The sequence below is a fragment of the Anomalospiza imberbis genome, chromosome 1, assembly GCF_031753505.1.
Source record: "Anomalospiza imberbis isolate Cuckoo-Finch-1a 21T00152 chromosome 1, ASM3175350v1, whole genome shotgun sequence".
NCBI classification, from domain to species: domain Eukaryota; kingdom Metazoa; phylum Chordata; class Aves; order Passeriformes; family Viduidae; genus Anomalospiza; species Anomalospiza imberbis.
Window position 1 is genome coordinate 137,737,219 of NC_089681.1, and position 21,301 is coordinate 137,758,519.

Sequence of the window (21,301 nt, forward strand, 5' to 3'; positions counted from 1 at the left end):
AAAATACATCAAGGACAATAAAAGAGCTACTATTCACAAAGTAACAGTAGTGAAGTTATTGAACAGCCCTTGTTTTTACTGCATGTTATACACAATGATACAAGAGACCAAAAGAAAAATGAAATTTCAGAAATTCAGGCATAGTAACTTCTGGTACATTAAATATGACACATATCAGAAACAAGTGACCTTTCAGCATGCTGATAACTTGGTCCTACCTTGTCATTGGTGTCCAGCACAATTGTGCTGTGCCTCCATTTTGTTAAAACTATTGGTTCCTGTAGCCTCCTGTCCAGACTCCTACTCTTTATTATATCTCTCTGCTGCTGTGGTGAAGCATTATACTAAAGAAAAGAAAAATAAAATTGTAAGTAGAATCTAATTCATGCAAACAAGACCTGGACATACCACTCATATGCCTAAATAGTGCAAACTTTCAGACTGCTGATATCACGACCCAGGGGTAAGAAAACAGCCTTGGTTTTATTCTGCATTTAGTCTTCAAGAATTGCCCTTTCTCCTGTAGTCCTCTCTGAAGCAGTAACTAAGACTGGTGTGTTGGGATAATACACTCAATTGGCAGAGAGATGTTTGATTTCTTCTGCAGCAGATGCTGCTGATTTTGCAACCCACCAGGTACTGAGAACCACCAAGGAATTACAGCCACTCTTCATATTGCATTGACAGTACTGCAGCACCTGACCAGCTCTTGTGTAAGAAAAAGAAAATCTATTATCCTGCAGTAAGATATTTAGATTGTTATGATTGCCTGGTATGACTCTCTTTGACCCAAAGATTTGGGATGCCTAGGAGAGAAGACACAAGGCTGAGGACTTGCTTTTTCAGAATAAACAGATCAAATTGCTTATAAAATAATTTGTTGGTGTGGAATGTACTTACCACATACAAATGTACACATTCCATAAGCATGGAAGATAAATATTTAGCAGGAAATAATTTTAAGTCCTATCTGAGCTGTAATAACCACGGAGAGACCATATTTATCATAACATAGGTTTTCTAGTAACTCAAGAGCGTGCAAACTCGCAGAGAAAATGTGAGGGTTGTGAGAAAGACCCAGCATTTCACTAGATCTCACAATTGCAGAATATTTTTCATGAATAGTGTTGCCATTTTACATCATAACAATACATTATAAAAAACTCTAAAAATATTTCAGACAAAGCATTATAGTGAAAACACAAACAAGAAAAGACAACATCTATGTATGGGGGTTTTGAGTGATTTATTAAAATCTCATTCTTTTTAGTCAGTATCAAAAGACTAAAATCCACACACAGAAAGAAAAGGCAGCATTTGTGGAGTCACATAAAGTACTAGAATCCACTTAGTAGGAAATAACAAAGAAAAGTGAAGAGTCCCTTTTACCTAAAGCAATAATCTCTGCAAGGACACTGAGTTCCACAGTTTTGGTTCTGATTCCTGCTATAAGCTCAGCGCCTCAGGTGTTCAAAGACAGAATAACCTATACCTGCACATACCAACAAAGCATGGCAAGGTTTAACCTAAACAACACAAACACTAAATCTAACTAAAATTGCATAATACAGTTTTATTTACTGACCAAATAAAGAACCAGCATTACTACTGTTATAGCACTCACAATAATGCTTGAGTTAGCTTTGTAGTTTATTATGAACAGAGTTAATGCTCCAATAAGCTAACAGATGCTTAAAAGCTAAATAACTTCAGCATTTTGTTACATTATTTTAATATGCACAAGACTAGTAAAACACTCCCAAGTAAATGGATGTTGCAGTACTGAGAATAAAATTTGGTAGTTCATGTACAGACAGAAACCTATCAGCTGTCACTGCAGAAAGTCACTTCTGAGCCTGCCTTTGTACTGGCTTCAGCACATTTCCCTTCACATGACAACTGCTTCCCCACAGTGGTGAGGTTTAACCAGCTCTCAGATTGTCTCCTTGTTAAATCAAAAGCTGAGCTGTGATACATGCTGAAAGGACCCTAGTGCTAGCTTGCTTTCTTTTAAGGAAATACCCACTCTGCCAGAGCTCCTGCAACCAATGTGCAGCAAAACTGCCTGCCAGCAAAACTAAAATCTAAACAATTTCCAGCAAACTATGTCTAAATCACAAAGGATGCAACAAACAGCATTCCTTGCAGCAGCTCTAACCCATTTAAGTGGGCAATTCCAACACATTTCTTGCTATGAAACAGAACTGTTTGTTTCAGAAATAGATTTACACATTACTGACACTGGTATACATTATTTATGGAGATCTTCCATGCACTTTCCATTTGAGTAACTCAAGGAATTGAATAAACAAAGATGTATTTTGAAGTAATTTATCTTGAATTTAAGTGCATTTTAAAAGTTAGGATATGGGCATATGTGCTCTATATTTAAACGGTTCCTTGGATACTACCACAAGCCACAGGAGTTAACTTCTCTAACAGACAACCCCACCTTGAAGGAAAAAGGAACTGTAACATGAAATTTAAATTTTAATAAACATATTTAATAAGAAAACAAAGCAACAGTATATGGAGCTCATCAACAAAGCACTGCTAATAACTCTCAGGAACACTGAGCTCTATGCATTTTAGCAGATTAAATTATTTGCATTGGTGATACAAACAGTGTTAGTAAACTGACAAGTCTTTAAAGGGAACATTTGACATTTTTGCCCCATTTTCTCACAATAGAAACTTCAAGTAAATCTTTTTTTTTCTCAGATGTCTATGAGGTTTTTTGTTTGTTTTATTCATTATAAATCCTAAAACACACTAGGAGGAAGGGTGATATGGAAACAAAAAGTTTTGTGTTTCTGGGTTCAAGACAAGCCTCCAACTTTTAAAATACATGAATTGGTCTGTGATGTCCAAAGAGAATCAGAAGGAGACAGAGGCACCACTTCCTTCTCCACATTGTCCAGCAGAACTCACCATCCTCTAGACCAGGCAGTGTCCACTGGCCAGAGCTGGAAGGCTTGCCTGGTTGGATGACACCACCCTGCTACCCTTTGCTCTGCCCCACCCAACCTCAGTCCAAACAGCCTTGCAGAACAGCTTCAGGTCTGGTTCCCTGACACTCTACAGCACTCCTACCTGCACAGGAGCTGCTCTCTCTCCTACTGCATTTGCAGTATTTACCATTGTTTATCAGAAACTAGGCTGAGCTTGCCTTCCCTCAAACAAAATCTTGTTTTTACATAACCATAAGCAGGCTTTCTATGCCTAAGACTTGGTGTGATCCTGAAGACAAGAGATCAGGCAAGGCTGTCCTCTGCAATAAAACTGACCCATTCAAGACTACACATTGCCTGGCGGGACAACCCCTGTTACACCACATGCCTTAACAGCATCTTCTTAGGGTGCAGTGTTATTTTCCTAGTGCTAAAGCTTTTTTAAACGTAGAACACAACTCCAAATTTGTCCTTGGAAATCCTCCTTGAGAAATCCTCCTTGTGGAAATCCTCCACAAACTCAAATTTGTCCCATTACACTAACCCCTCTTGGCACAACACCCCAGCTTGTTCCCCATTTCATTGGGAGCATCTCTCATCACACAGGGGGCACATGAGCAAATCGTTCATTCTTTGACTGCACACACTAAGCAAAACAGGGATTTTTTTTTTTTTGTAACAGCTCTTGCTGTAGTTCAAGGACACCAGTGGTGTAAATTTAGGTGACAAAGTATTCTTTTCATTGCTGAATTTGTTCAATACCTTCTCCAGCTACTTAAAGGCTTTCTTTGCCTCAGTAACTTTGCCTCTATCTTCTCAACTGGCTGAATGATTTCCATTTAATTTTAAACTGATATATGGCATGGCTCAAGGCTCTGTCCTAGCCTAATTGTGGCTGAAACAAATGTAACACCTCCAAGTTATTTGTAGCAGTTGTCCCCATTCTCACAGAGATGGCACAGATCTGTCAGTTTTAAGAACCAGAAAAAAGAATCTTCGTGGTTTGTGTTAGCAACATCTTCAGCCAGACAAAGGAACAAAGGAACTGAGTGGGCTAAGTGAGAAAAGACTGGGAAGCAACCAATACTGAAAGCTGGTAAAAGACCTGAAACATTTTAGAAAACCTTACTACAATCAAATATCAAAACAGCAGCATTTAAAAACATTCTGCTATCCTAGTACCCTTTAGCACCTCATCTATGTTATTCGCAGTTGTTCCGAAAGACTGTCTGAAATAGAACCTTCTTTAAATTAAAGCTGCCTCAGAACAAAACGGCTTTCTAGTGCTCCTACTGTCCTTGGCTTTGAATAAAATTTTTTGTTGTTGTGATATATGTAACACCTAGTGTTACTGATTTAGTTGATAAGAAAAGCAAAAGCTGTAACAATTTTTCTTAAACCCTCATAAATAAATAAATAAGGATTATTTTTGCCCTTTTAAGGGATTTCGTTCCCTTCCTTTCTCTAGGGAATGAAGATTTCTCTGCCAGAGAATGTCAGGGTGGCAGCAGTTGGGGGCCTCAGCCACACAGAAGGAACAGAACCCAGGCAGAATGAGACCACTGGGACAAGCAGCTCAAGCTCAAATGTACCAGTGACTGAAAGACACCTCTGGATAACCTGATTTGTTCACTTTGCTCTCTTGGACATCCATGGCTTCCCCTTTTAATCCTCAGGGTCACAAAGGTGGAGAGGATCTTTGATGAGCAGCCCCAAATCCTTGCTGATTGCCTCAGGTCCTACTGTGTGCCCAAGCAAAGGCTGGGGGGGAGGTAAAAGCACTAAAGCCCAGGATGAATGAGGAAGATCAGACCAGTTTTGTGAGTAGAAATACAAATACTAAAGAGAAAGGAAAAAAAGCCCTGACTACCTTCTCATACTTAACTCGGGTTTGTTTTTTTAACAACTTGTGCTGGTAAAAACCACCTGGATCCTCACAGCAACTGAAGCTGTCTCAACTTTCACCAGCCAATCCCAAACTTAAGCACAAGAATGTCACTACTGCTAATGAAACTGCCTAGTGCATTGACTTGCAGTAGACTCAAATGCCAGCACAGAGGGTAAACCACAAATCCAGCAGCACAGCTCAGAACAAGACAAATTTACTATAAGACAACCAAGTTTTGTTTGCATGTTCTCATATTCATTTTCCTTCACCATTTGATTGCAAAGTATGTTCCTGACATTACTTGCCCCCTGTTTTACTGTAATTTCTTCAGCTATCAATGCTCTGACAGTTTTCAGGTCTCCATCAGGAAAAGCATTCACCAAGTACCAGAACTGAGGCCCCTGAGCTCACCCCCCAGGCTGGCTGTGCACAGAGTGAATGACCAGACTGCTGGCCCATGAACACTGCCAAAAATGAAACTCCTCCAGCTACTGCTTCCTCTGTGGACACAGCAAGGAGAGCTTATGCACAGTCTGTAAATATTAACACTAAAACTGAGTTCACTCCAGAGGCTTTTAGTAGACACATTCTCTTCCAAATGCTACTCTTGGAACAGAGAGCTTGCTCAGAGGAAGGCCAAGCATCCTGCTCTTATGTCAGGTGTTGGCCTAGGAATGCATTTTAAAAGTCCGAGAGATTTTTAATCTCTACTTTTTATTAGGTTGTCCCCTCTAACTCTCATTTGAGCTATTTATTTCAATATTTATTAGATTCCCCACCTTTTTTTTTGTCATTGTGATAGGTTAACTTTTTTTTGAAACTTCAGAAATTAGGGAGTTCTCACTCCTGAGATGAGTTTCCTCACCTTTACTAGAGATATCTTATTTAAGTCATAAAACTCCTATTAGAAAACTACATTTCTGGAATAGGGTTGTAGCCCTTAAACTGAATTTAGACAGTATTTTTTCACTAAACAGGAAATAAACATATTTTATTTTCTAACTTTTAATTGCTTGTTTGTTGGGGTTTTTTTGTTGCTTGATTATTTTGGTAGGTTTGGGGTTTTTTTTAATAATTGCAAGAACCAAAAACTGAATACAGGATAATGCTGCAGATGAGAAATCTCAGTCTTCTGCAGGATGTAGTAGAAACTATGATTAAAATATTATTATCCATTTTAAAGATTAATTCAGTATGTTCTTCTCTTCCACTGCAAAAAGCTGGGTCACACTCATCATGAGCCTTAATAGACTTTTCAGCAGTTGTCAAAGCTACTGCATCTGAAACATCATTTTTAGCCAGAGGCATCCAGCTATTCCTAGATGTTATTTAAATCCACATGACTGGAGGGCTTTCTGTGAGACTGTCTAAAGTAATTTGTTTTGTAACTGTCCTCCCTTCCCAACATATACCCTCACAATTTTTAACACACGTACAAGAACAATGTGTTATTCCCAAGCATGTGCACATTTATACTTAATTCTACTGCTCTGAGGATTTTTAATGTCACAGTATTAGCTCAGCTAGTGTGCTATTTCCAGAAATCTCTGAACCATTCTTAGTCTAATGAAATCCAGATTATTAAGAACCATCTAACAAAAAAAAAATTATTTTCTTTTTCTGGTTTATAGCATTACATGACCATGGTATTACATCACTTTATTTCACAAGATATGGAAGGCAATATTTGTGCTAAATACACTGGGGGAAAAACAAACAAACAAACAAACAAAAAAAACCACACCTGAGCAAGAGTAGGATTTTTCCTAGTAACTTACTTTTCATTTAAACAAGTGTTACAATGCTAAGATCTTTCTATGGTTTTCTCTCACTACTCAGGAGAACATTCAACATAGATTATTTTTCTTCAAAGCAGTTTTGTGGTCTGAGTGTTCTTTCAAATTCATTTAAGTACTTTATAACCAGCTCCAGCAAGACCTTTGAGAGACTAATCTTCAATCATGTTTAATTACTCACAAGCATAACATCTTCAAATATATAGTTACATAAAACTAGCTAAATCTTTTGTTGAAATATTTAATCTATTCCATAGAATTTAAAGTTAAAAGCTAAGGATTCTGAATCTAAGAGTCAATTGCTCATTTTCTTCTGTTAACCTTTTATTTGCTACCAGTCAAGATTTACTAGTCTCAAGAAGGAATTAAAAAGTGCATTCCACCCAAATGGATCATGAGAAGTAATTTTCAAGGAAAATTTCTAACATCAATATGTGATCACTTTCAGATCACAAATTACAAACCAAAGGCTGTTTCATTTTGAAAGTGGTTACTAATATAACAGAACTCAGACTTTGTTTAGAATCACTAGAATAACATGCATTGTTAAACAAATACTAGAACCCACTCCCTTATGCCGCCTAATGTACCTCAGGTAATGGTTCTGGATTACCTTTGTGATTTATTCTAATTGGATTAAAGGCAATTTGCTATTTAATTCAAATCCTAATTCAATCTATTTTCGTGAAATATAATTTCTTCCAAGTCAAAACTTTCTGCACAGCAGAAGTCACAGAATGAAGTACTCATGACATTATTCCCCTAAATTATTTTAATTATACATATTGAAGTAATAATTACTTCTGGTAAAACCTGGTCTATCAGATTTTAAGACTTCTAATAAATCCAATAACTAATCAAAAGCTAAACAGCTTTTAAAACCAATAGGTACAGATTATATTGTTACATTGAGATGTTACAAAATTTAAGTTATCTAACACATCAGACTGACATAGGAGAATTCTGAAAGCTAACTCAACTTTTCAGTGCTTCAGATGCATGTTCTTCTAATGACATAACAAAACAGCTTAGTATATAACTTCACTCATAATTTTCATAAACATTTTCTCACAAGTATTATGAAAGCACTACCTATTAAGGTTGTTCCTTTCTAAGTGGAAGTGACTCAAGATTGATTTTTGTACTGATAAAACAATAATGGAGAAACGTGCTTTTTGCTGTGCTTTATGCACACAATTTAGTGCAAAACTATTTTTTTCATGGCCACAGCTTATTATGTAGTATTGAATAAATAGCAGGGAAGACATACATAACAACATCCATATGACAAATGCCCTAGTTTTTTGAAGTGAATATGTGAATTAAATAGTATTAGATACATCCTCAGACTACCAAGTGTCCCCAGATCTGTCACTTCCCTACAAATTTCTATTTTCACTACGAAATTAAAAAATACCAGAACACAATTCTGGTGAAACTGTGCCATCCTCAAAGATACAAAACTATGCTGAAACTTTTGTTATTCAACACATATTTGTATAAGCACTTTGGAGGGCTCTAAAAATAGACTACAGTTTTTCAGTGAAGATTTCTCCTTTTTCCTATACAGTTCTTCTTTATCACAGGAAAATCACAGATACTATTCTGCAGCCCTGCATAAAACCTTCGCTCTATTCAGCAAAGACACCAGATCTCCTTTGACATCTGAATAAGCTACATACATCTATTTTTCATGTCCTGGAGTACATTTTCTTTCCTCTTCATCATCAGAAATTCCACAATAATGCAATAAATAACAAACAGCAATATCTGAGTCCTCTGGTGGTTAATACCTCATATTAAAGGCCTGATAGAACACCTATTCAGGAACAGGGGAAAGCCCCAAGTTTTTGAAGTTTCTTTTTTAGGTCACTCACCTTAGGTAACTCCCACTCTGATCTGGAACCATCAGCACTGTAGTAGTACGGTCTACCTTGTTCATCTGCATGTTTTATCCACTGCAGAAAGAAATGTGATGATAGAAAACGTAATCAGAGTGACAGTCACAACAGTAAATCTGAGACCTGAGATTTAAAGTTAATTTTTAATTAAGTGCCATCCACTTCAGCCGTGTCTAATGCACAACCTCCATTAACTAACCAAGGTTAGATTGCAGTAAGAGTAACAGTTTTCAGCATCCTGATTTTTTTTTTCTTCTGTATCTCCTCACAAAAAAGTCCAGCAATATCACACAAGAGATTGTGATAGATTTTTTTAAGGTAACATATCTCATTCTTATCAACATTATGTTGTCAGTTTAGGGAGGCACAATTTTTTCATCAGATCTGCATCAAGATCTTATACACAAAATTACAAAAAAGCAGCTCAACCAGCAACTGCTGATTATATGAGAGATTTATGCACTTGTTGAACAACTTTTTTAAAACATCACTATAAACAAGAGATGCAGTCCCTAGAGAAGTCATGAAGAAGACAATATAATTTCTGTAACCTCTACAAGCACCTCCCACAACCAAAGAAGTAAACCCATGACAACTGGGATTGTTCATGCAGAAAGAAAAGAATTGTAATGAGGAAAATTCAACAAGATGATTACAGAAAAACACAGAAACACTCACAGCAAGGCTCTTGGCTCAAGCAGGTTTCACAAGATTGCCTTTCCATAACTGTTTGTAGTAGAAAAGGCTGTTTTTTATCAATCCCAGTGCAATTAAAAAAGAAGGCTGCATATTTGCTAAAACATAGGAATGTGCTTTACAGATGTTTGTCAGAAACAGATTGAAGATGATAAAATTCTAAAACTGACAAAAATTCTAGCTACTTAGAAAATTCTTGCAAATAAAACTTGCCTAATTCAACTCAAGAATAGGTGGTGCTATAATATGACAAAGTACTGATTCAGTGAACTTTAGAAGTTCAAAAAACTCAAAATGCAACCTCAGTGAACAATTAGAAAAATGGACTGCTTTACAAATAGAAACAAGTACTGTAATTTATCCTAAGTGGGAGAATTTTTTATGGCATGCCCAGAATCCCAGTAAGTTTTCAGCAGCAATTAGATTGTAAGAACAGGGCATAACTCTGCTGATATGGCTGTAGTTTAATTTAGAAGTTTGTCTACATCTGAAAGCAGTAGTGAAAAATCTCTAATAAAGGAAATTATGAAAGTGATAAAGCAGCATTACATTCAGTTTAAAAACATCTTAACTAGAAGGTTTATGTAGACAAGATCAGCTCTTGAAAGACAGTAAGAAAAACTTATTGATATGAAGTTCATTCCTGAAGTATAACCAAGAGGAAGGGGGAGGGCAGGAACTAAAAAAATTCTACATGGTATATTTATTTAATATAATCTGATATGTAACTGGAAATAAAACTTCTTTTAAATAACAAAAACATAAGAAAAAAAGTCTGTTCACTCGCTAAAGCTTCATGCATATTTTAAAAAAACAAAAGGAGCTACTGCTGAGGTACGCTCTTCACTTTTGGAAATGCTGGTTTCATTTCTAGAAGTGAATTAGTGGAAAAGATTTAGAACACATGATGAGAAGAAGGAAAAAGTACCTTTTCATTAGTATAGTCATTGGTATATAAGGTTTGACCATGTTCATCCAACTCTTCTGACCAACCCTTTGGAGGAGAACCATACTGACTATCTGACTGGCTGTAACAAGAACTGTGGTCGTTTTCTTCTGATGAAAGATGCTACAAGTAGTCAGAAACATACAAGGCAGTTTTGAGAATGAAAGCGCTTTAAAATCTGAAATAGCAAAGATTATTTGACTAGAAAGAGAATAGTAATGAAAACAGGGAGTTCACATTTTTATATCTTATGAGAGAATGAGATGCATTTTTACAGTGCAGACAATTCAAAGTATTTTCAGAACTAGCTTTTACTGATACTTTTTTTTTCATTTCCACTATATCAGATTTCACTACTCAAATTTACACCCCAGGGGTTTTGTCTATCCAAATTTCATTCCTACAAATTTACATTACTGATGAAGAGTTAGCTTTAGTAATCTGCATTCCCTTAAAAAAAACCTGTGAGCCCTGCTACCTCGGTTTTCTACCACCATCCCTTATTTCATACCTAAATCCTTCTCCTTTTCTCAAATACATCTGGAAACAGGAGTGGTTAAGGACAACTTGAAACTCCAGTTTCACCTTCTTAGATGGCAGCATTTTACAGTATTTGTCCACTGCATCTTAAGATATTATGAATTTCCACCCTCCTCCTTCCAACTCTGATGCACATGACAAAGAGCATTGCAAAAGCAAGGCTTTCCACAAGGCACAGCTAGCTGAGGTGAAAAATTGTTTCCTGAAGGTAGAAGTCAATTATTATCCTAGGAACAAGTTTGATGTGTAATGCAGAGAAAAGATTTTACACACACATCAAACAATTTCTGTTCCCCCATAAACCTTGTTCATCTCCTTGCTAACACACTGTAGGTCTTATTCTAAGCATCCATTCCATGCATCAAAAAAAAATTCTCCCTTCTTTGATCTCTCACAACATCTCTATGCTGTGGTCTCCTGAGGAATTCTATGCAGATTTCCTTTTACAGTGTCTTGGATCCTCAGCTAGCAGGAGGCAAAATATTGAAGACACCCTGCTACTCAGAAACTACAGGAATAAAACACTATGGTTCAATAACATTGGCATAAGGGCTTTGAGGAAAACTGTAAGGCAGGAGAGAGACACAATTTCGACTTTTTATAGGAAAAAACCTCTCCCAAAAAAATCAAGTCTTATAAAAAATATTCAATTATCAGAAGCTCCCCAGTTTTTAAAAATCAGTGGTTTTAAAGGCTATATGTTTAGTGACATATCCCAATGATTTCTACATAGGTTTTTGGTGTTACTTTTCTGAGTACCTTACCCCTTGTGTGACACACACTCCTTTAACTGACAGGACCCAGTTTACCAAGCACAGGAAAACCCACAGGAAATTTTTAGACCATTAATTAAGGAACACGAAAAAATGCAAATGTCCTCTACAGTTTACAGAATGTGAGCATGTAAACTATGGATTAACCAGTGCTACCTCTCTTGCACATGGGGCAATGTGAAATTCTTATGTGCCAATTCCTAACCACTGTGGGGAGGAGAGGAGAGCAGAGGGAGCAGGGAGTCTTCAGTCCCATTTTTACACTTGCAGAATGAAGACTGAAGAGTCGCCAAGGGTGCTATTGACCCCATTTGAACTACTGTTTCATAGGATAACTATATTGTATACACGTACTTATGTTTACATGGTTTTAATAGTTAAATATTAATTGCATTGATATATGGCAAATCAATGTAGAAGACTTTAGACATTTTTATTATTACTATCTGCAGAGGTTATGACCTAATAATATAATTGGTATTGGCCTCTTCCAAGCAACTTCTGATACTGAAGAAGCACCCTACACAGGTAAAACTAAACGGAGGACCTAAAAATTAAAATTCTCCTAGAAAAACCACTGTTGCATAGTAGGATGACTGGTAATGTGTCTGTCTGCATGGCATCCATATAATAATAGTTTAGATGCTGCAAGGCTTAACTCATATCCTGTATGTTTGCAGACCTAAACTTCAACAAAATTCCTGAGTTATTACAAATTTTACCAAGTCAAGGCATTCCTTGTCCCCTAGCTGTCAGGAACAGCTGCTAAAGCTGCATCAACAAGGTTTAGAGAGCACTGGCTAAACCATGTTCCACAGCTTTCAATTTCACTTTCAACACTTTTTCAGCATTAACTGCCTGTATGTTTTTTTCATATCGTCCATACTTTATCTCAAGTCTCATCCCCAGTTTCACTATCCCACACTTAAATAAACCCATCTTAAGCAGACAGGTGCCCAACCTGACACCATATAAGATCTTTGCTGTGACATTAAAGAGAATTACAGAAAAGGTCCCCCACAGCATTGCTTCTATTGTCATTCTTGGCTTTTTTTCTATTACACAGAAAGTTCCTGGGGGCAGAGACCAGTTCATCACCATGCATTTACTAGGAACAACTATCTATGTCCCTTCTATCACTTAACCTTTCTAGCTTTTAACATTACTACTACTTGTGAAAGTGAAAATAATCAGGAAGAATACTAATTAAGGAAGCTACCATCCCTTTATTACCATTTGTTTATATTAAAACAAAAAACATGGAATGAAATCACATTCTGGACATAATTTAAATCTAGTTTTGAAATTCAATTAAAACCCATTGCTTTTCTACAGCTGTTGGGTAATTTGTGGATGTCTACTTCACATTATGATCTCCTATCCAGGTATTAAGGGTTTGTCTTCTCTGATATTGTGACATCTCATTCCTTTTACAGTTCAACTTAATTAAATCACTTCACTTGACAAATTCCTCCTAGTCACTGTTAAGCACACCTTCCTCAGATGCATCAACAAATCACTGCCTCTAATACATTTTATCTATAATTCCAAAATCTTATACACTTTCTTACAGGCCCTGTCCTAGGACTTCACTGCTTCCCCATATCCCATCCATTTAACTGTCATGACCTACAACTGTTTTCTTTGTGCCATGTCTGTGACCAGCTACTTTGGCAAATAAGGTACAATTCTGCCCCTTTTTAATTATCCAATAAAATTTGATTTTCTAATCACAAAGTTCAAAGACTAACTATAAACTATATCATGTTTCATATATTACAATATCTGATCTCTCAGTTCTCATTTTTACATCGCTTTCCATTTTGCTGCCTAATACAACACAAGCTCCTCTGAGGACAAATCAGTAGAAACTATCTTTTAATCCTTCTGCATGTACACTTTTATTATTAAGAGCATAATTCAGACTAGCATAAAAGTCAACTTATAATTATTATAAGATGTGTTAGCTCTAACCTTTCCTAATCAGACAAAATTTGAGATGCCTTACATTTTCCTGTAGCTTAGGTCTGGATCTCAATCTTTACTTTATATTGGATTAAACACCCAGTGGTTCCAAAAAGGAACATGAACAGTGGAGTGTGGAGCATGTTCCCAAATGCAGAACAGAAAAGAAACAAAGGAAAGAGGGGTGGGGGGAAAGGCAGCTTCAAAATCAAAACATGACTGCTGGTAAGTGGACTGACATGACCATGCAATATTTTGATTACTCAGTCAAGACACAAGTTACCCAAGGAGCTTATGCTACTGATAATACAGACTTAGTGTCTAGTTAAAAATCAAAATGTGTATCATCCACTGGTCTCACAAAGACTGAAAACTTGATAGACATAACTGTCTGATGGCATACTTGTGATACCTGAAGCATCACAAATAAACAGAAGAACTGAGATGAAAGAAGTTATGGGCAATTTTTAAAAAGTAAATAAAAAATCAAGCATTCCAAAGATGCAACCATGTGGTGAAGTGATGGTACAGAGGTATGAGTAGTAGTCAGAGGGATTACTTGCAGATGGGTAGGGAGAAAGAACTCTTGCAATCCTTCCATGAAAAGAAGGAAAAACTACAACAATGAGAAAACCATTATTAGAGATGGAACTACAGTAATGAGAAAACCATTACTAGGACAAGGAGAATCACTACTCAAAAAAGCAATCGGCTTACCCAGACTAAAACCAGTCTTATCCAGCAAAAGGAAAGTCAGTGATAAATTAAGAGACCATCACCAGAGACACCAAAGGGACAGGCATAAACATTCCATCTGTTTGCCTGTTGCTGACATTTGCCTGAGGCAGGAAAATTTGGCTATTTAAATGCTTGTGGATGTCACAGTTGCTGTGAAGGCCAGTGACAAAGGAAATTAAAGGTTTCCATTTCCCTTTCTCTCCTGTTCCTGTTAATAACTTTCCAAAGGTAGACTTCTGTGACAGACTTCCAGCAATCAAAAAATTTGAGCAGTCCATAATTCAATTTTCAAACTAAACTCTGGTTTTATAGCATATATATATATATATATATATATATAGAGAGAGAGAGAGAGAGAGAGAGAGAGAGAGAGAGACACTATATATAGTTGGCACAGGAGAAAATCTTCCAAAACAATATATATATATTTGAAAAGGGAATATAGAAGTGAAATATGTAGATTTTTTGATAAATATTTGCTTTCTCTTTCCATCAGGAAACTGGTTAACCTCAGTACTGTTTGGACACAATAATACTATTTTAAGCACATCTAAATAGTAATATCCATCTCCCAACTATTCCTTTACTTTATCTCAACCACTGCAGTTCAGATAAACACACTTCACGATCAGACTTTCCCTAGTAACTGGCACAGAATAAATTAGCACCTCAAATATTAGTCCAAATCATCTTTTAACATAAATAACTTCACAGTAAGCTTCAACTATCTCAAGCCAGGTCAGCAGCAAAGCTTTACCAAAAGGCTTGGCAAAAGCAGAACTTTTACATACTGAAAAAAATCCATTGATATACCCATGAATATGTTTATGGCCTGACTGTAATCTAGTCAAAAGAAGCTGTATCTGCTATGGAGCTGTTTTTACAGGCATTTTTACAAGTTGCTACTCTTCCACATAGATCATGTACACATTCCTGTACACAAAAGCAACTCAAGAGTGACAGTGTTGACTACTTCATACCAGGACACATAACAAAAAGACAAAGGAAGACACTCCTTGACACCTTGAAACCAAGAGATACCAAATTCCACAGCAAAAGACCATTCATATGCATTACAATCTCATTGTTTTTGATCTCAGAAGGAACTACCTCATGATCTGCATGGCTCTGGGAATCCCCTTTATTACTGCTTGCATCTCGGGCCCACCGTGGAGGTTTCCAGGTTCGCTCATGTGATCCTCTGTTGTAGTAATAACAGCGTCCTGTCGTATCTTTATGGGTTTCCCATTCCCCATTTATTTGGACTGGAGCACTTGTAGGTAGAGGTGGAAGTGCAGACTGAGATATTTTCAGTTCTTGTAAATTAGCATAAACTGGTGAATCAGGCCTCCCTTGGCTTGGTGGAGTAGTTGGCTATTGAGAGAAGAAATGCACTGTTAACGAGCAAATGAATTTTCGAATGTTCCCCTACAAATCAGAATGCAGTAGTAAAACAAACCAACAAACTCCTTTTGTTGTTAAATAAAAAAGCACAAAGGACAGCCATAAAATGCTGGGGTGTAAGAACACCAGATTCTTAATTCTAAGGTAGATATCACAAGCTATATTTATTTAATACTGAACCAATTTTTCAGCATTTCTCCAGATGACAGCTGATAATTATGTCTTACAGTGGATTTGAAATACACTGGAATCGTCATCAAAAAATTATATGCTTGCCATGCCTTACTGGAAAACTTCAGCTTTACAGTTCAAGTATTGCTCAGAAACTGTAAGTAATGTGATCTTGTTGAAGACAATACACAGCATTTCTGAGATGCCACTTGTTAGGCAAAGATTGTTCCCCAACCTTTCCACCTCACTGTTGTTCCAGAGATGGTGAATGTAAAGCAGCACTTTGGCATTCTCAGCAAGGTCTAAACAGGCAGCTCAGTCAGAAAGATGAGCACAATGTTGTGACTAAGAAATTCTGAAAAACACCTGGACAGTTCACCTGTATGCCTTGTCAAACATGCTTATTTGAAAATATTTTAGGCAACATCACCAAGTGTTTCAATTACCCCTCTCTTCTTGTAGAAATTAAGTGGATATTCTTATCCACTTGATTTTGTTCAGATACATGCACAAAAGTAGAACAACAAATACCTACAAGAAAACAAAACACTAATGACAATTGCTTAATAATAAATAGTTGGCTAATGTGACAGACAGCAGAAATTATTGTTAGAAGACCAAAGAACTTAATGAAACCACAAGTATTTCTAAATGAGCCCCTACAGTGTTTAGGAGAGAAATAAATCTTCAAATGGTCAATTTCTAAGTCTAATACAAACACACCATGCAGACTGTAAGAGCATCTGTTTTCACGAAAACTGTGATTATGAGATTGTGAAAGCAGCTAGTTATTAAACCAAATTAAAGAGTTTCCTGGTTACACACTGCCATTTCTGTATTTTGGGGTACAATATTTAGGTACTCTAAAGGAAAAACTATACAATTTATACCATCCCTTTGGTTTTAATTGAGCAGCTTTGCTGTAGGCAAGTCCTTGTGCCTCCTGTTGCTACTGCATTACATAAAAGATCTTTTATAATGTACTTCTAAACACTAAAATCATAAGATGCTAATCTAGGCCACATCTAATCATAAATTATCAGGGTTTGCTCAGGCAAGACAGCATATCATACCACACGATCAGATATAAACTGATTGCACCATAGGTAGAACCAAATATGGGCAATATCCACAACCAAAGGGGGAAACAGCTCGAGAGGAACTTAATGAGATTGTAACGGGCATGGACTTGTTTTGCATGCCTTTAAAAGAGAGAACACAGCTTACCAGATATAGCAAGTACAGTACATCTAAGGCAAACCACAAGTGTTGAAAACAAAAAAAAAAAAATGCAGCACTGGCAAATTCTGAAAGCCAAAACCAACCAGTATCCTCCTATACCTGATTCAAAGGAAAAATCTGTTACAAAACTTGATGAACAGTAAAAGGGTATTTTTTACTATCCAAGTCACACTTGTTGACTTTTGTTTTGTTTTGTTTGTTTTGGATTTTTTTGTGAGGAGGGTAGAACAGCTGCCTTTGGTACAGTTGATCTTGAGAGCCCTAAGAGCATAAACAACACTACTGTGAATGAAGACCGCCCTACTGGTTCAGGGATGAACCAATTCCCTGGGATGTTGGAGCAATAGTCCTGATGCCTCCTCATTCAAGAGCACCATTTCTGCCTCGATGTCCAAGAGCCTGCAGAGCTGCATCTCCCACATAAACCAGCGTAAACCAGCCTGCCATTAAACCACGGGGTTTGTCACTGAAATGACACCACAGAACGCACAAACCTCCAGCTCCTTCCTCTCTTTTCAGGAAGTGGCAAAAGTAGCACCACCAAGCGCCCTGGCTGCTGCCACGGGGGGCTGGTGGCTTGCACAACCCTCACCTCCTCCTGAAATTCCTCTTCCACACAAAGCAATAAGGCAGCTTCTCTGTCTGGCCCGCGTGTAACAGCTACTATTTTGTTTTAATTAAGACAGTTAAGTGCTATCACTAAAATAACAGTTCTTTGTATTAACAAAAGTGTTTTCTAAATAGCCTGCAACACAGAATGCTTGGTGTATTTTCGCATTGGAATATTTTCTTAAGCAACACAGAGGAATATGGCGCAGAAGCTTCACACGGAGGTTTTCAGCCATTCCAGCATTATAACCAGCACAACTCCAGATGAAACTGCAGGACATGGATGTACTCGGCCAATACTCACAGCCAAAGTACTGCCACCAAACTCAGGCAGCATACAAGATAAGTTTAAAACAGTAACATGATATGAAAGTGTAAATGAGGGATTTTCTTCTGAATGCTTAGTGCTTCCAAACTCAAGATACTAATTTCTGGTTTTCAAAGAGAAGACAGAACTTTTCTCCTGAGCAACAAACGAGACAACTAGCTGTCCTGCCAGGCCAGCCCTCCAGCTACTTTCATTCCCTGTTGTTTTCTCTTCTGACAGATTTTTCAGGGGAACTGCAAGATTTTTGAAAGACGTCTGAAAATTACTGCTTTCAGTGAAGCATTAAGAAAATGCAAAGCCACCAATCTGACTATAACACACAGCTTAGCTCATAAGTACGTCTTTGAGGGATATGACTTTGTTATCAGGATCTATTTTTAATAACCTTGTAGCATACAACGAAACTTCCTCATACCCTGAGCCACTCGATGAGGTATGTTGTTTTGTCTAGGATTTTGCTCAGTTCAACAGCACTCAACCTTACCAAGGCTAATTTTGTCAATATCCTATTTATTGATAAGAAAACAGCTTTTGGAAAGTTCAGAGTTTCCAGAAGTTAACATTAGTGTGCATTCTGTGCCAGTGTTGGCAGGAAGGTCAATCCCCCCTCAGGCTGGGAAGGGGAGTCCCACACAGGCGGTCACAGAGGATGTCCCTGTAGAGCTCCCGGGCACTGCACCACCTCCCCCTTTCCTTTCAAACGATCACTTTGTGAGTTCACAACTGAGTTCTGCAAAAACTTGAGTAATTTCAAGACAAAAGGCAGATTAATTTAACTTTCATTTATCAAAATCATTACTCACTGACAATATATTAATACAAATAGACAAAGCATTACCTAGCCCAAACCAGCTCCTGATCACTTCCACGGGTGTATGCCCAAAACCATACACAGTTAAGGGAGATTTAAATATATGCTAACACTAAATAAGACTTCCAGAGAGAACTTCCCTCCCTGAGGCCTTTTTTTTTTCACTATCAAACTCTGACTGCTCATAAACTTGGAATTAAATCTTCCCAAAGAGATTCCTTGTCTTCTCACTATCAGAATTGCAAGAACACGTCCTTCAACATGCCCATGCATGCACACACTAAACGCCTTATACTCCAAACGTTTCAACATTCATTTGCTATTTGATATGGATTTCAGACTTTTTCATGTTGCTTTCTCTTGCTAAGAACAGTGAAGGACTCTTGCTGGAAAAGTGATGTCAGAAAATTAGAAAGCAGAAATACTCCTATGACACTACAACATGAATAAAAATTGTACAGCCCATTAAGCACTCTGGCAACTTCAAGAACAAAAGGACCTCTCCCAGACTCAGTACTACTCTGTATAATACTGTAAAAATCTGCCACATTTAACCTCAGTCTCTCAGAAGATCCTTGCTAATTGAGCCTCACTAATTGATAAAGAAGAGGGTTTAGCAGGACCAAGTTTCCACGATCAACACACAACATTCTTCAGAGACTGCACACACAGCATTTTCAGAGCACACTTTTTATACTGGCACAGTAGGAAGCAGATATGGGCCTCTAAAAAAAACAACCTGTTAATCATTCATGAATGAACAGTCAACATTTTTAACAAAGGCTACAGATATGCTATCAGGCCTCTGGAAACCTGAACTCAGTGCTATGGAAAGCAAACGTACACATTTCAGTCATGAAAAGTACCTTGTGAAGTGGCAGAGTGCAACAGCAAGTTCGCCTGCAACTCATAATTACCTTTTTCCTTTTACAGAACTTAAATTCAAGATAAAAACTTGTAAAACATAACAATTGCTTAAAGAATGACTGCAATGCTAGCCTGCAAAACATGACCTACCACACATCAAATTGCCTTCACTGTGGTGCCTCTGTTTGCAGCTTACTTTAATGCTATGAACCTGAATGTAAAAGCTTTCATTTCACTTGCAGCATTCAGATTGCTGTAAGTAGCTGCTAAAAATGAAGAACCTTAAAAAAAAAAAAAAAAAACAAAAGGGAAAGGCAAATGTACTCCTTATGAAGTTACAAACAACAGATTGTCCATACTCATGCAAAAGAGGAATATTATATCGAAGGAAAGCAAGGGAATACAGTCACTGCAGCAGCAAGCTGAAGAAAGGAGAACAGGCAAATCCCACAGCATCCTGAGACCGGGAATGAAGCATCCCAGTTCCCTCAACAACTGAGTTTCTTGCCAAGGAATTCCCACTGTCCTTTTAGGAAGGCCTGGGACTTCAATACCAGCTTTATTCAACGGGAATGATACAAAAGAAATCTCAAAAACTCGTGTCCATAAAGTGACAGCTTCAACTGGAATAATTAGCTCATCTTTTCCTTCCTCTTTCGGCTTTTGGTTTATCTTTTTACAAACATGTTATGGACTGTTTTCTTTCTAACAGATACAGGCCTATTTACAATCTATATCCAAAAACCCATGGGGGAGATTTCTCAGTGAGTCCTCTACTACCTCAGAGATGAACAGAGCAAGCTAATTTAACAAGCCAAATTTAAATGGGAACTGAAATAATTTTAACGCTACAACATTCTCCAACATAGGTTGGATAATTCACACTGTAAGTCTAAGGAACATATAAAACAATGAGAATAAATATTATAAGCCTGTTAACAGCTGATTATAAATTTCAGACAAGTTATAGTAATGCACATATTATTTAAGTGCATTGGAGTTCTTGTGTTCAGTTGATTTGCCATTGTAAAATTGGTAAGAAAAAAAAATATGACAAAGTAATACAGAAATAAAATCATCCCATACAAATCATTCAAATATATCTGCCTAATAAAGGCCATTCAGCAGTTAAAAGTGTCCCATGCAAAAATTAAGCAGATAGATTCAAAGTAATTTTTAATGCCTAGTCAGTAACTTCCTATTAGACTGGAAACAGTTAAGTTAAGCATGATTCACCTTTGCTAATTTTATCTTCCAGGAAAATTTGTATTTTACTTACACTGAACTACAGGCTGAGATATTACTTCTTTCTATAGTTGCATACAATTAATTTTATTATGCATACTTTTATTAATATTTTGCTTAATGACACCAGATTATGAAACAGTCTTAAGACATCGGGGTTGCCTGAATATGCTTGTGTTATTTCAGCCATGTAAATTCCCTTCTGTTTTAGCTCTCTCATAATTAAAAAAAAAAAAAAATCCTATAGTCGATGAAGATATAAATCTTTATCTAGTACTACTGTAATCTACCAATATCTAGGTGCATGGCAAAAAGCCCCTCAAACTAAATACATTTCCTTCCCTTTGTAGCCCAAAAGAAGTAACTTAAATCATTTTCATATTCCTCAAGAGAATCATTTATTTAATTGTATTGCAAAATCCTGCAGCAC

The 21,301-nt window shown here is 37.0% G+C and overlaps 1 protein-coding gene across 12 annotated transcripts in view; it reads right to left on the reverse strand.

The window, feature by feature from the left end:
* The window catches only part of ARHGAP12 (Rho GTPase activating protein 12), a 75,238-nt gene that overhangs the window by 27,512 nt on the left and 26,425 nt on the right, over nucleotides 1-21,301 (reverse strand). For 6 of the 12 annotated variants that reach the window (XM_068173122.1, XM_068173081.1, XM_068173050.1 and 3 more), the window contains exons 3-6: nucleotides 15,305-15,568; nucleotides 10,161-10,301; nucleotides 8,513-8,593; nucleotides 219-344 (exon numbers count right to left, since the gene is read on the reverse strand). In XM_068173122.1, coding sequence (XP_068029223.1) covers nucleotides 219-344; nucleotides 8,513-8,593; nucleotides 10,161-10,301; nucleotides 15,305-15,568 — 612 coding nt within the window. The remainder of the gene's footprint in view (nucleotides 1-218; nucleotides 345-8,512; nucleotides 8,594-10,160; nucleotides 10,302-15,304; nucleotides 15,569-21,301) is intronic. The other 6 variants (XM_068173097.1, XM_068173088.1, XM_068173061.1 and 3 more) reach the window with 5 other exon arrangements.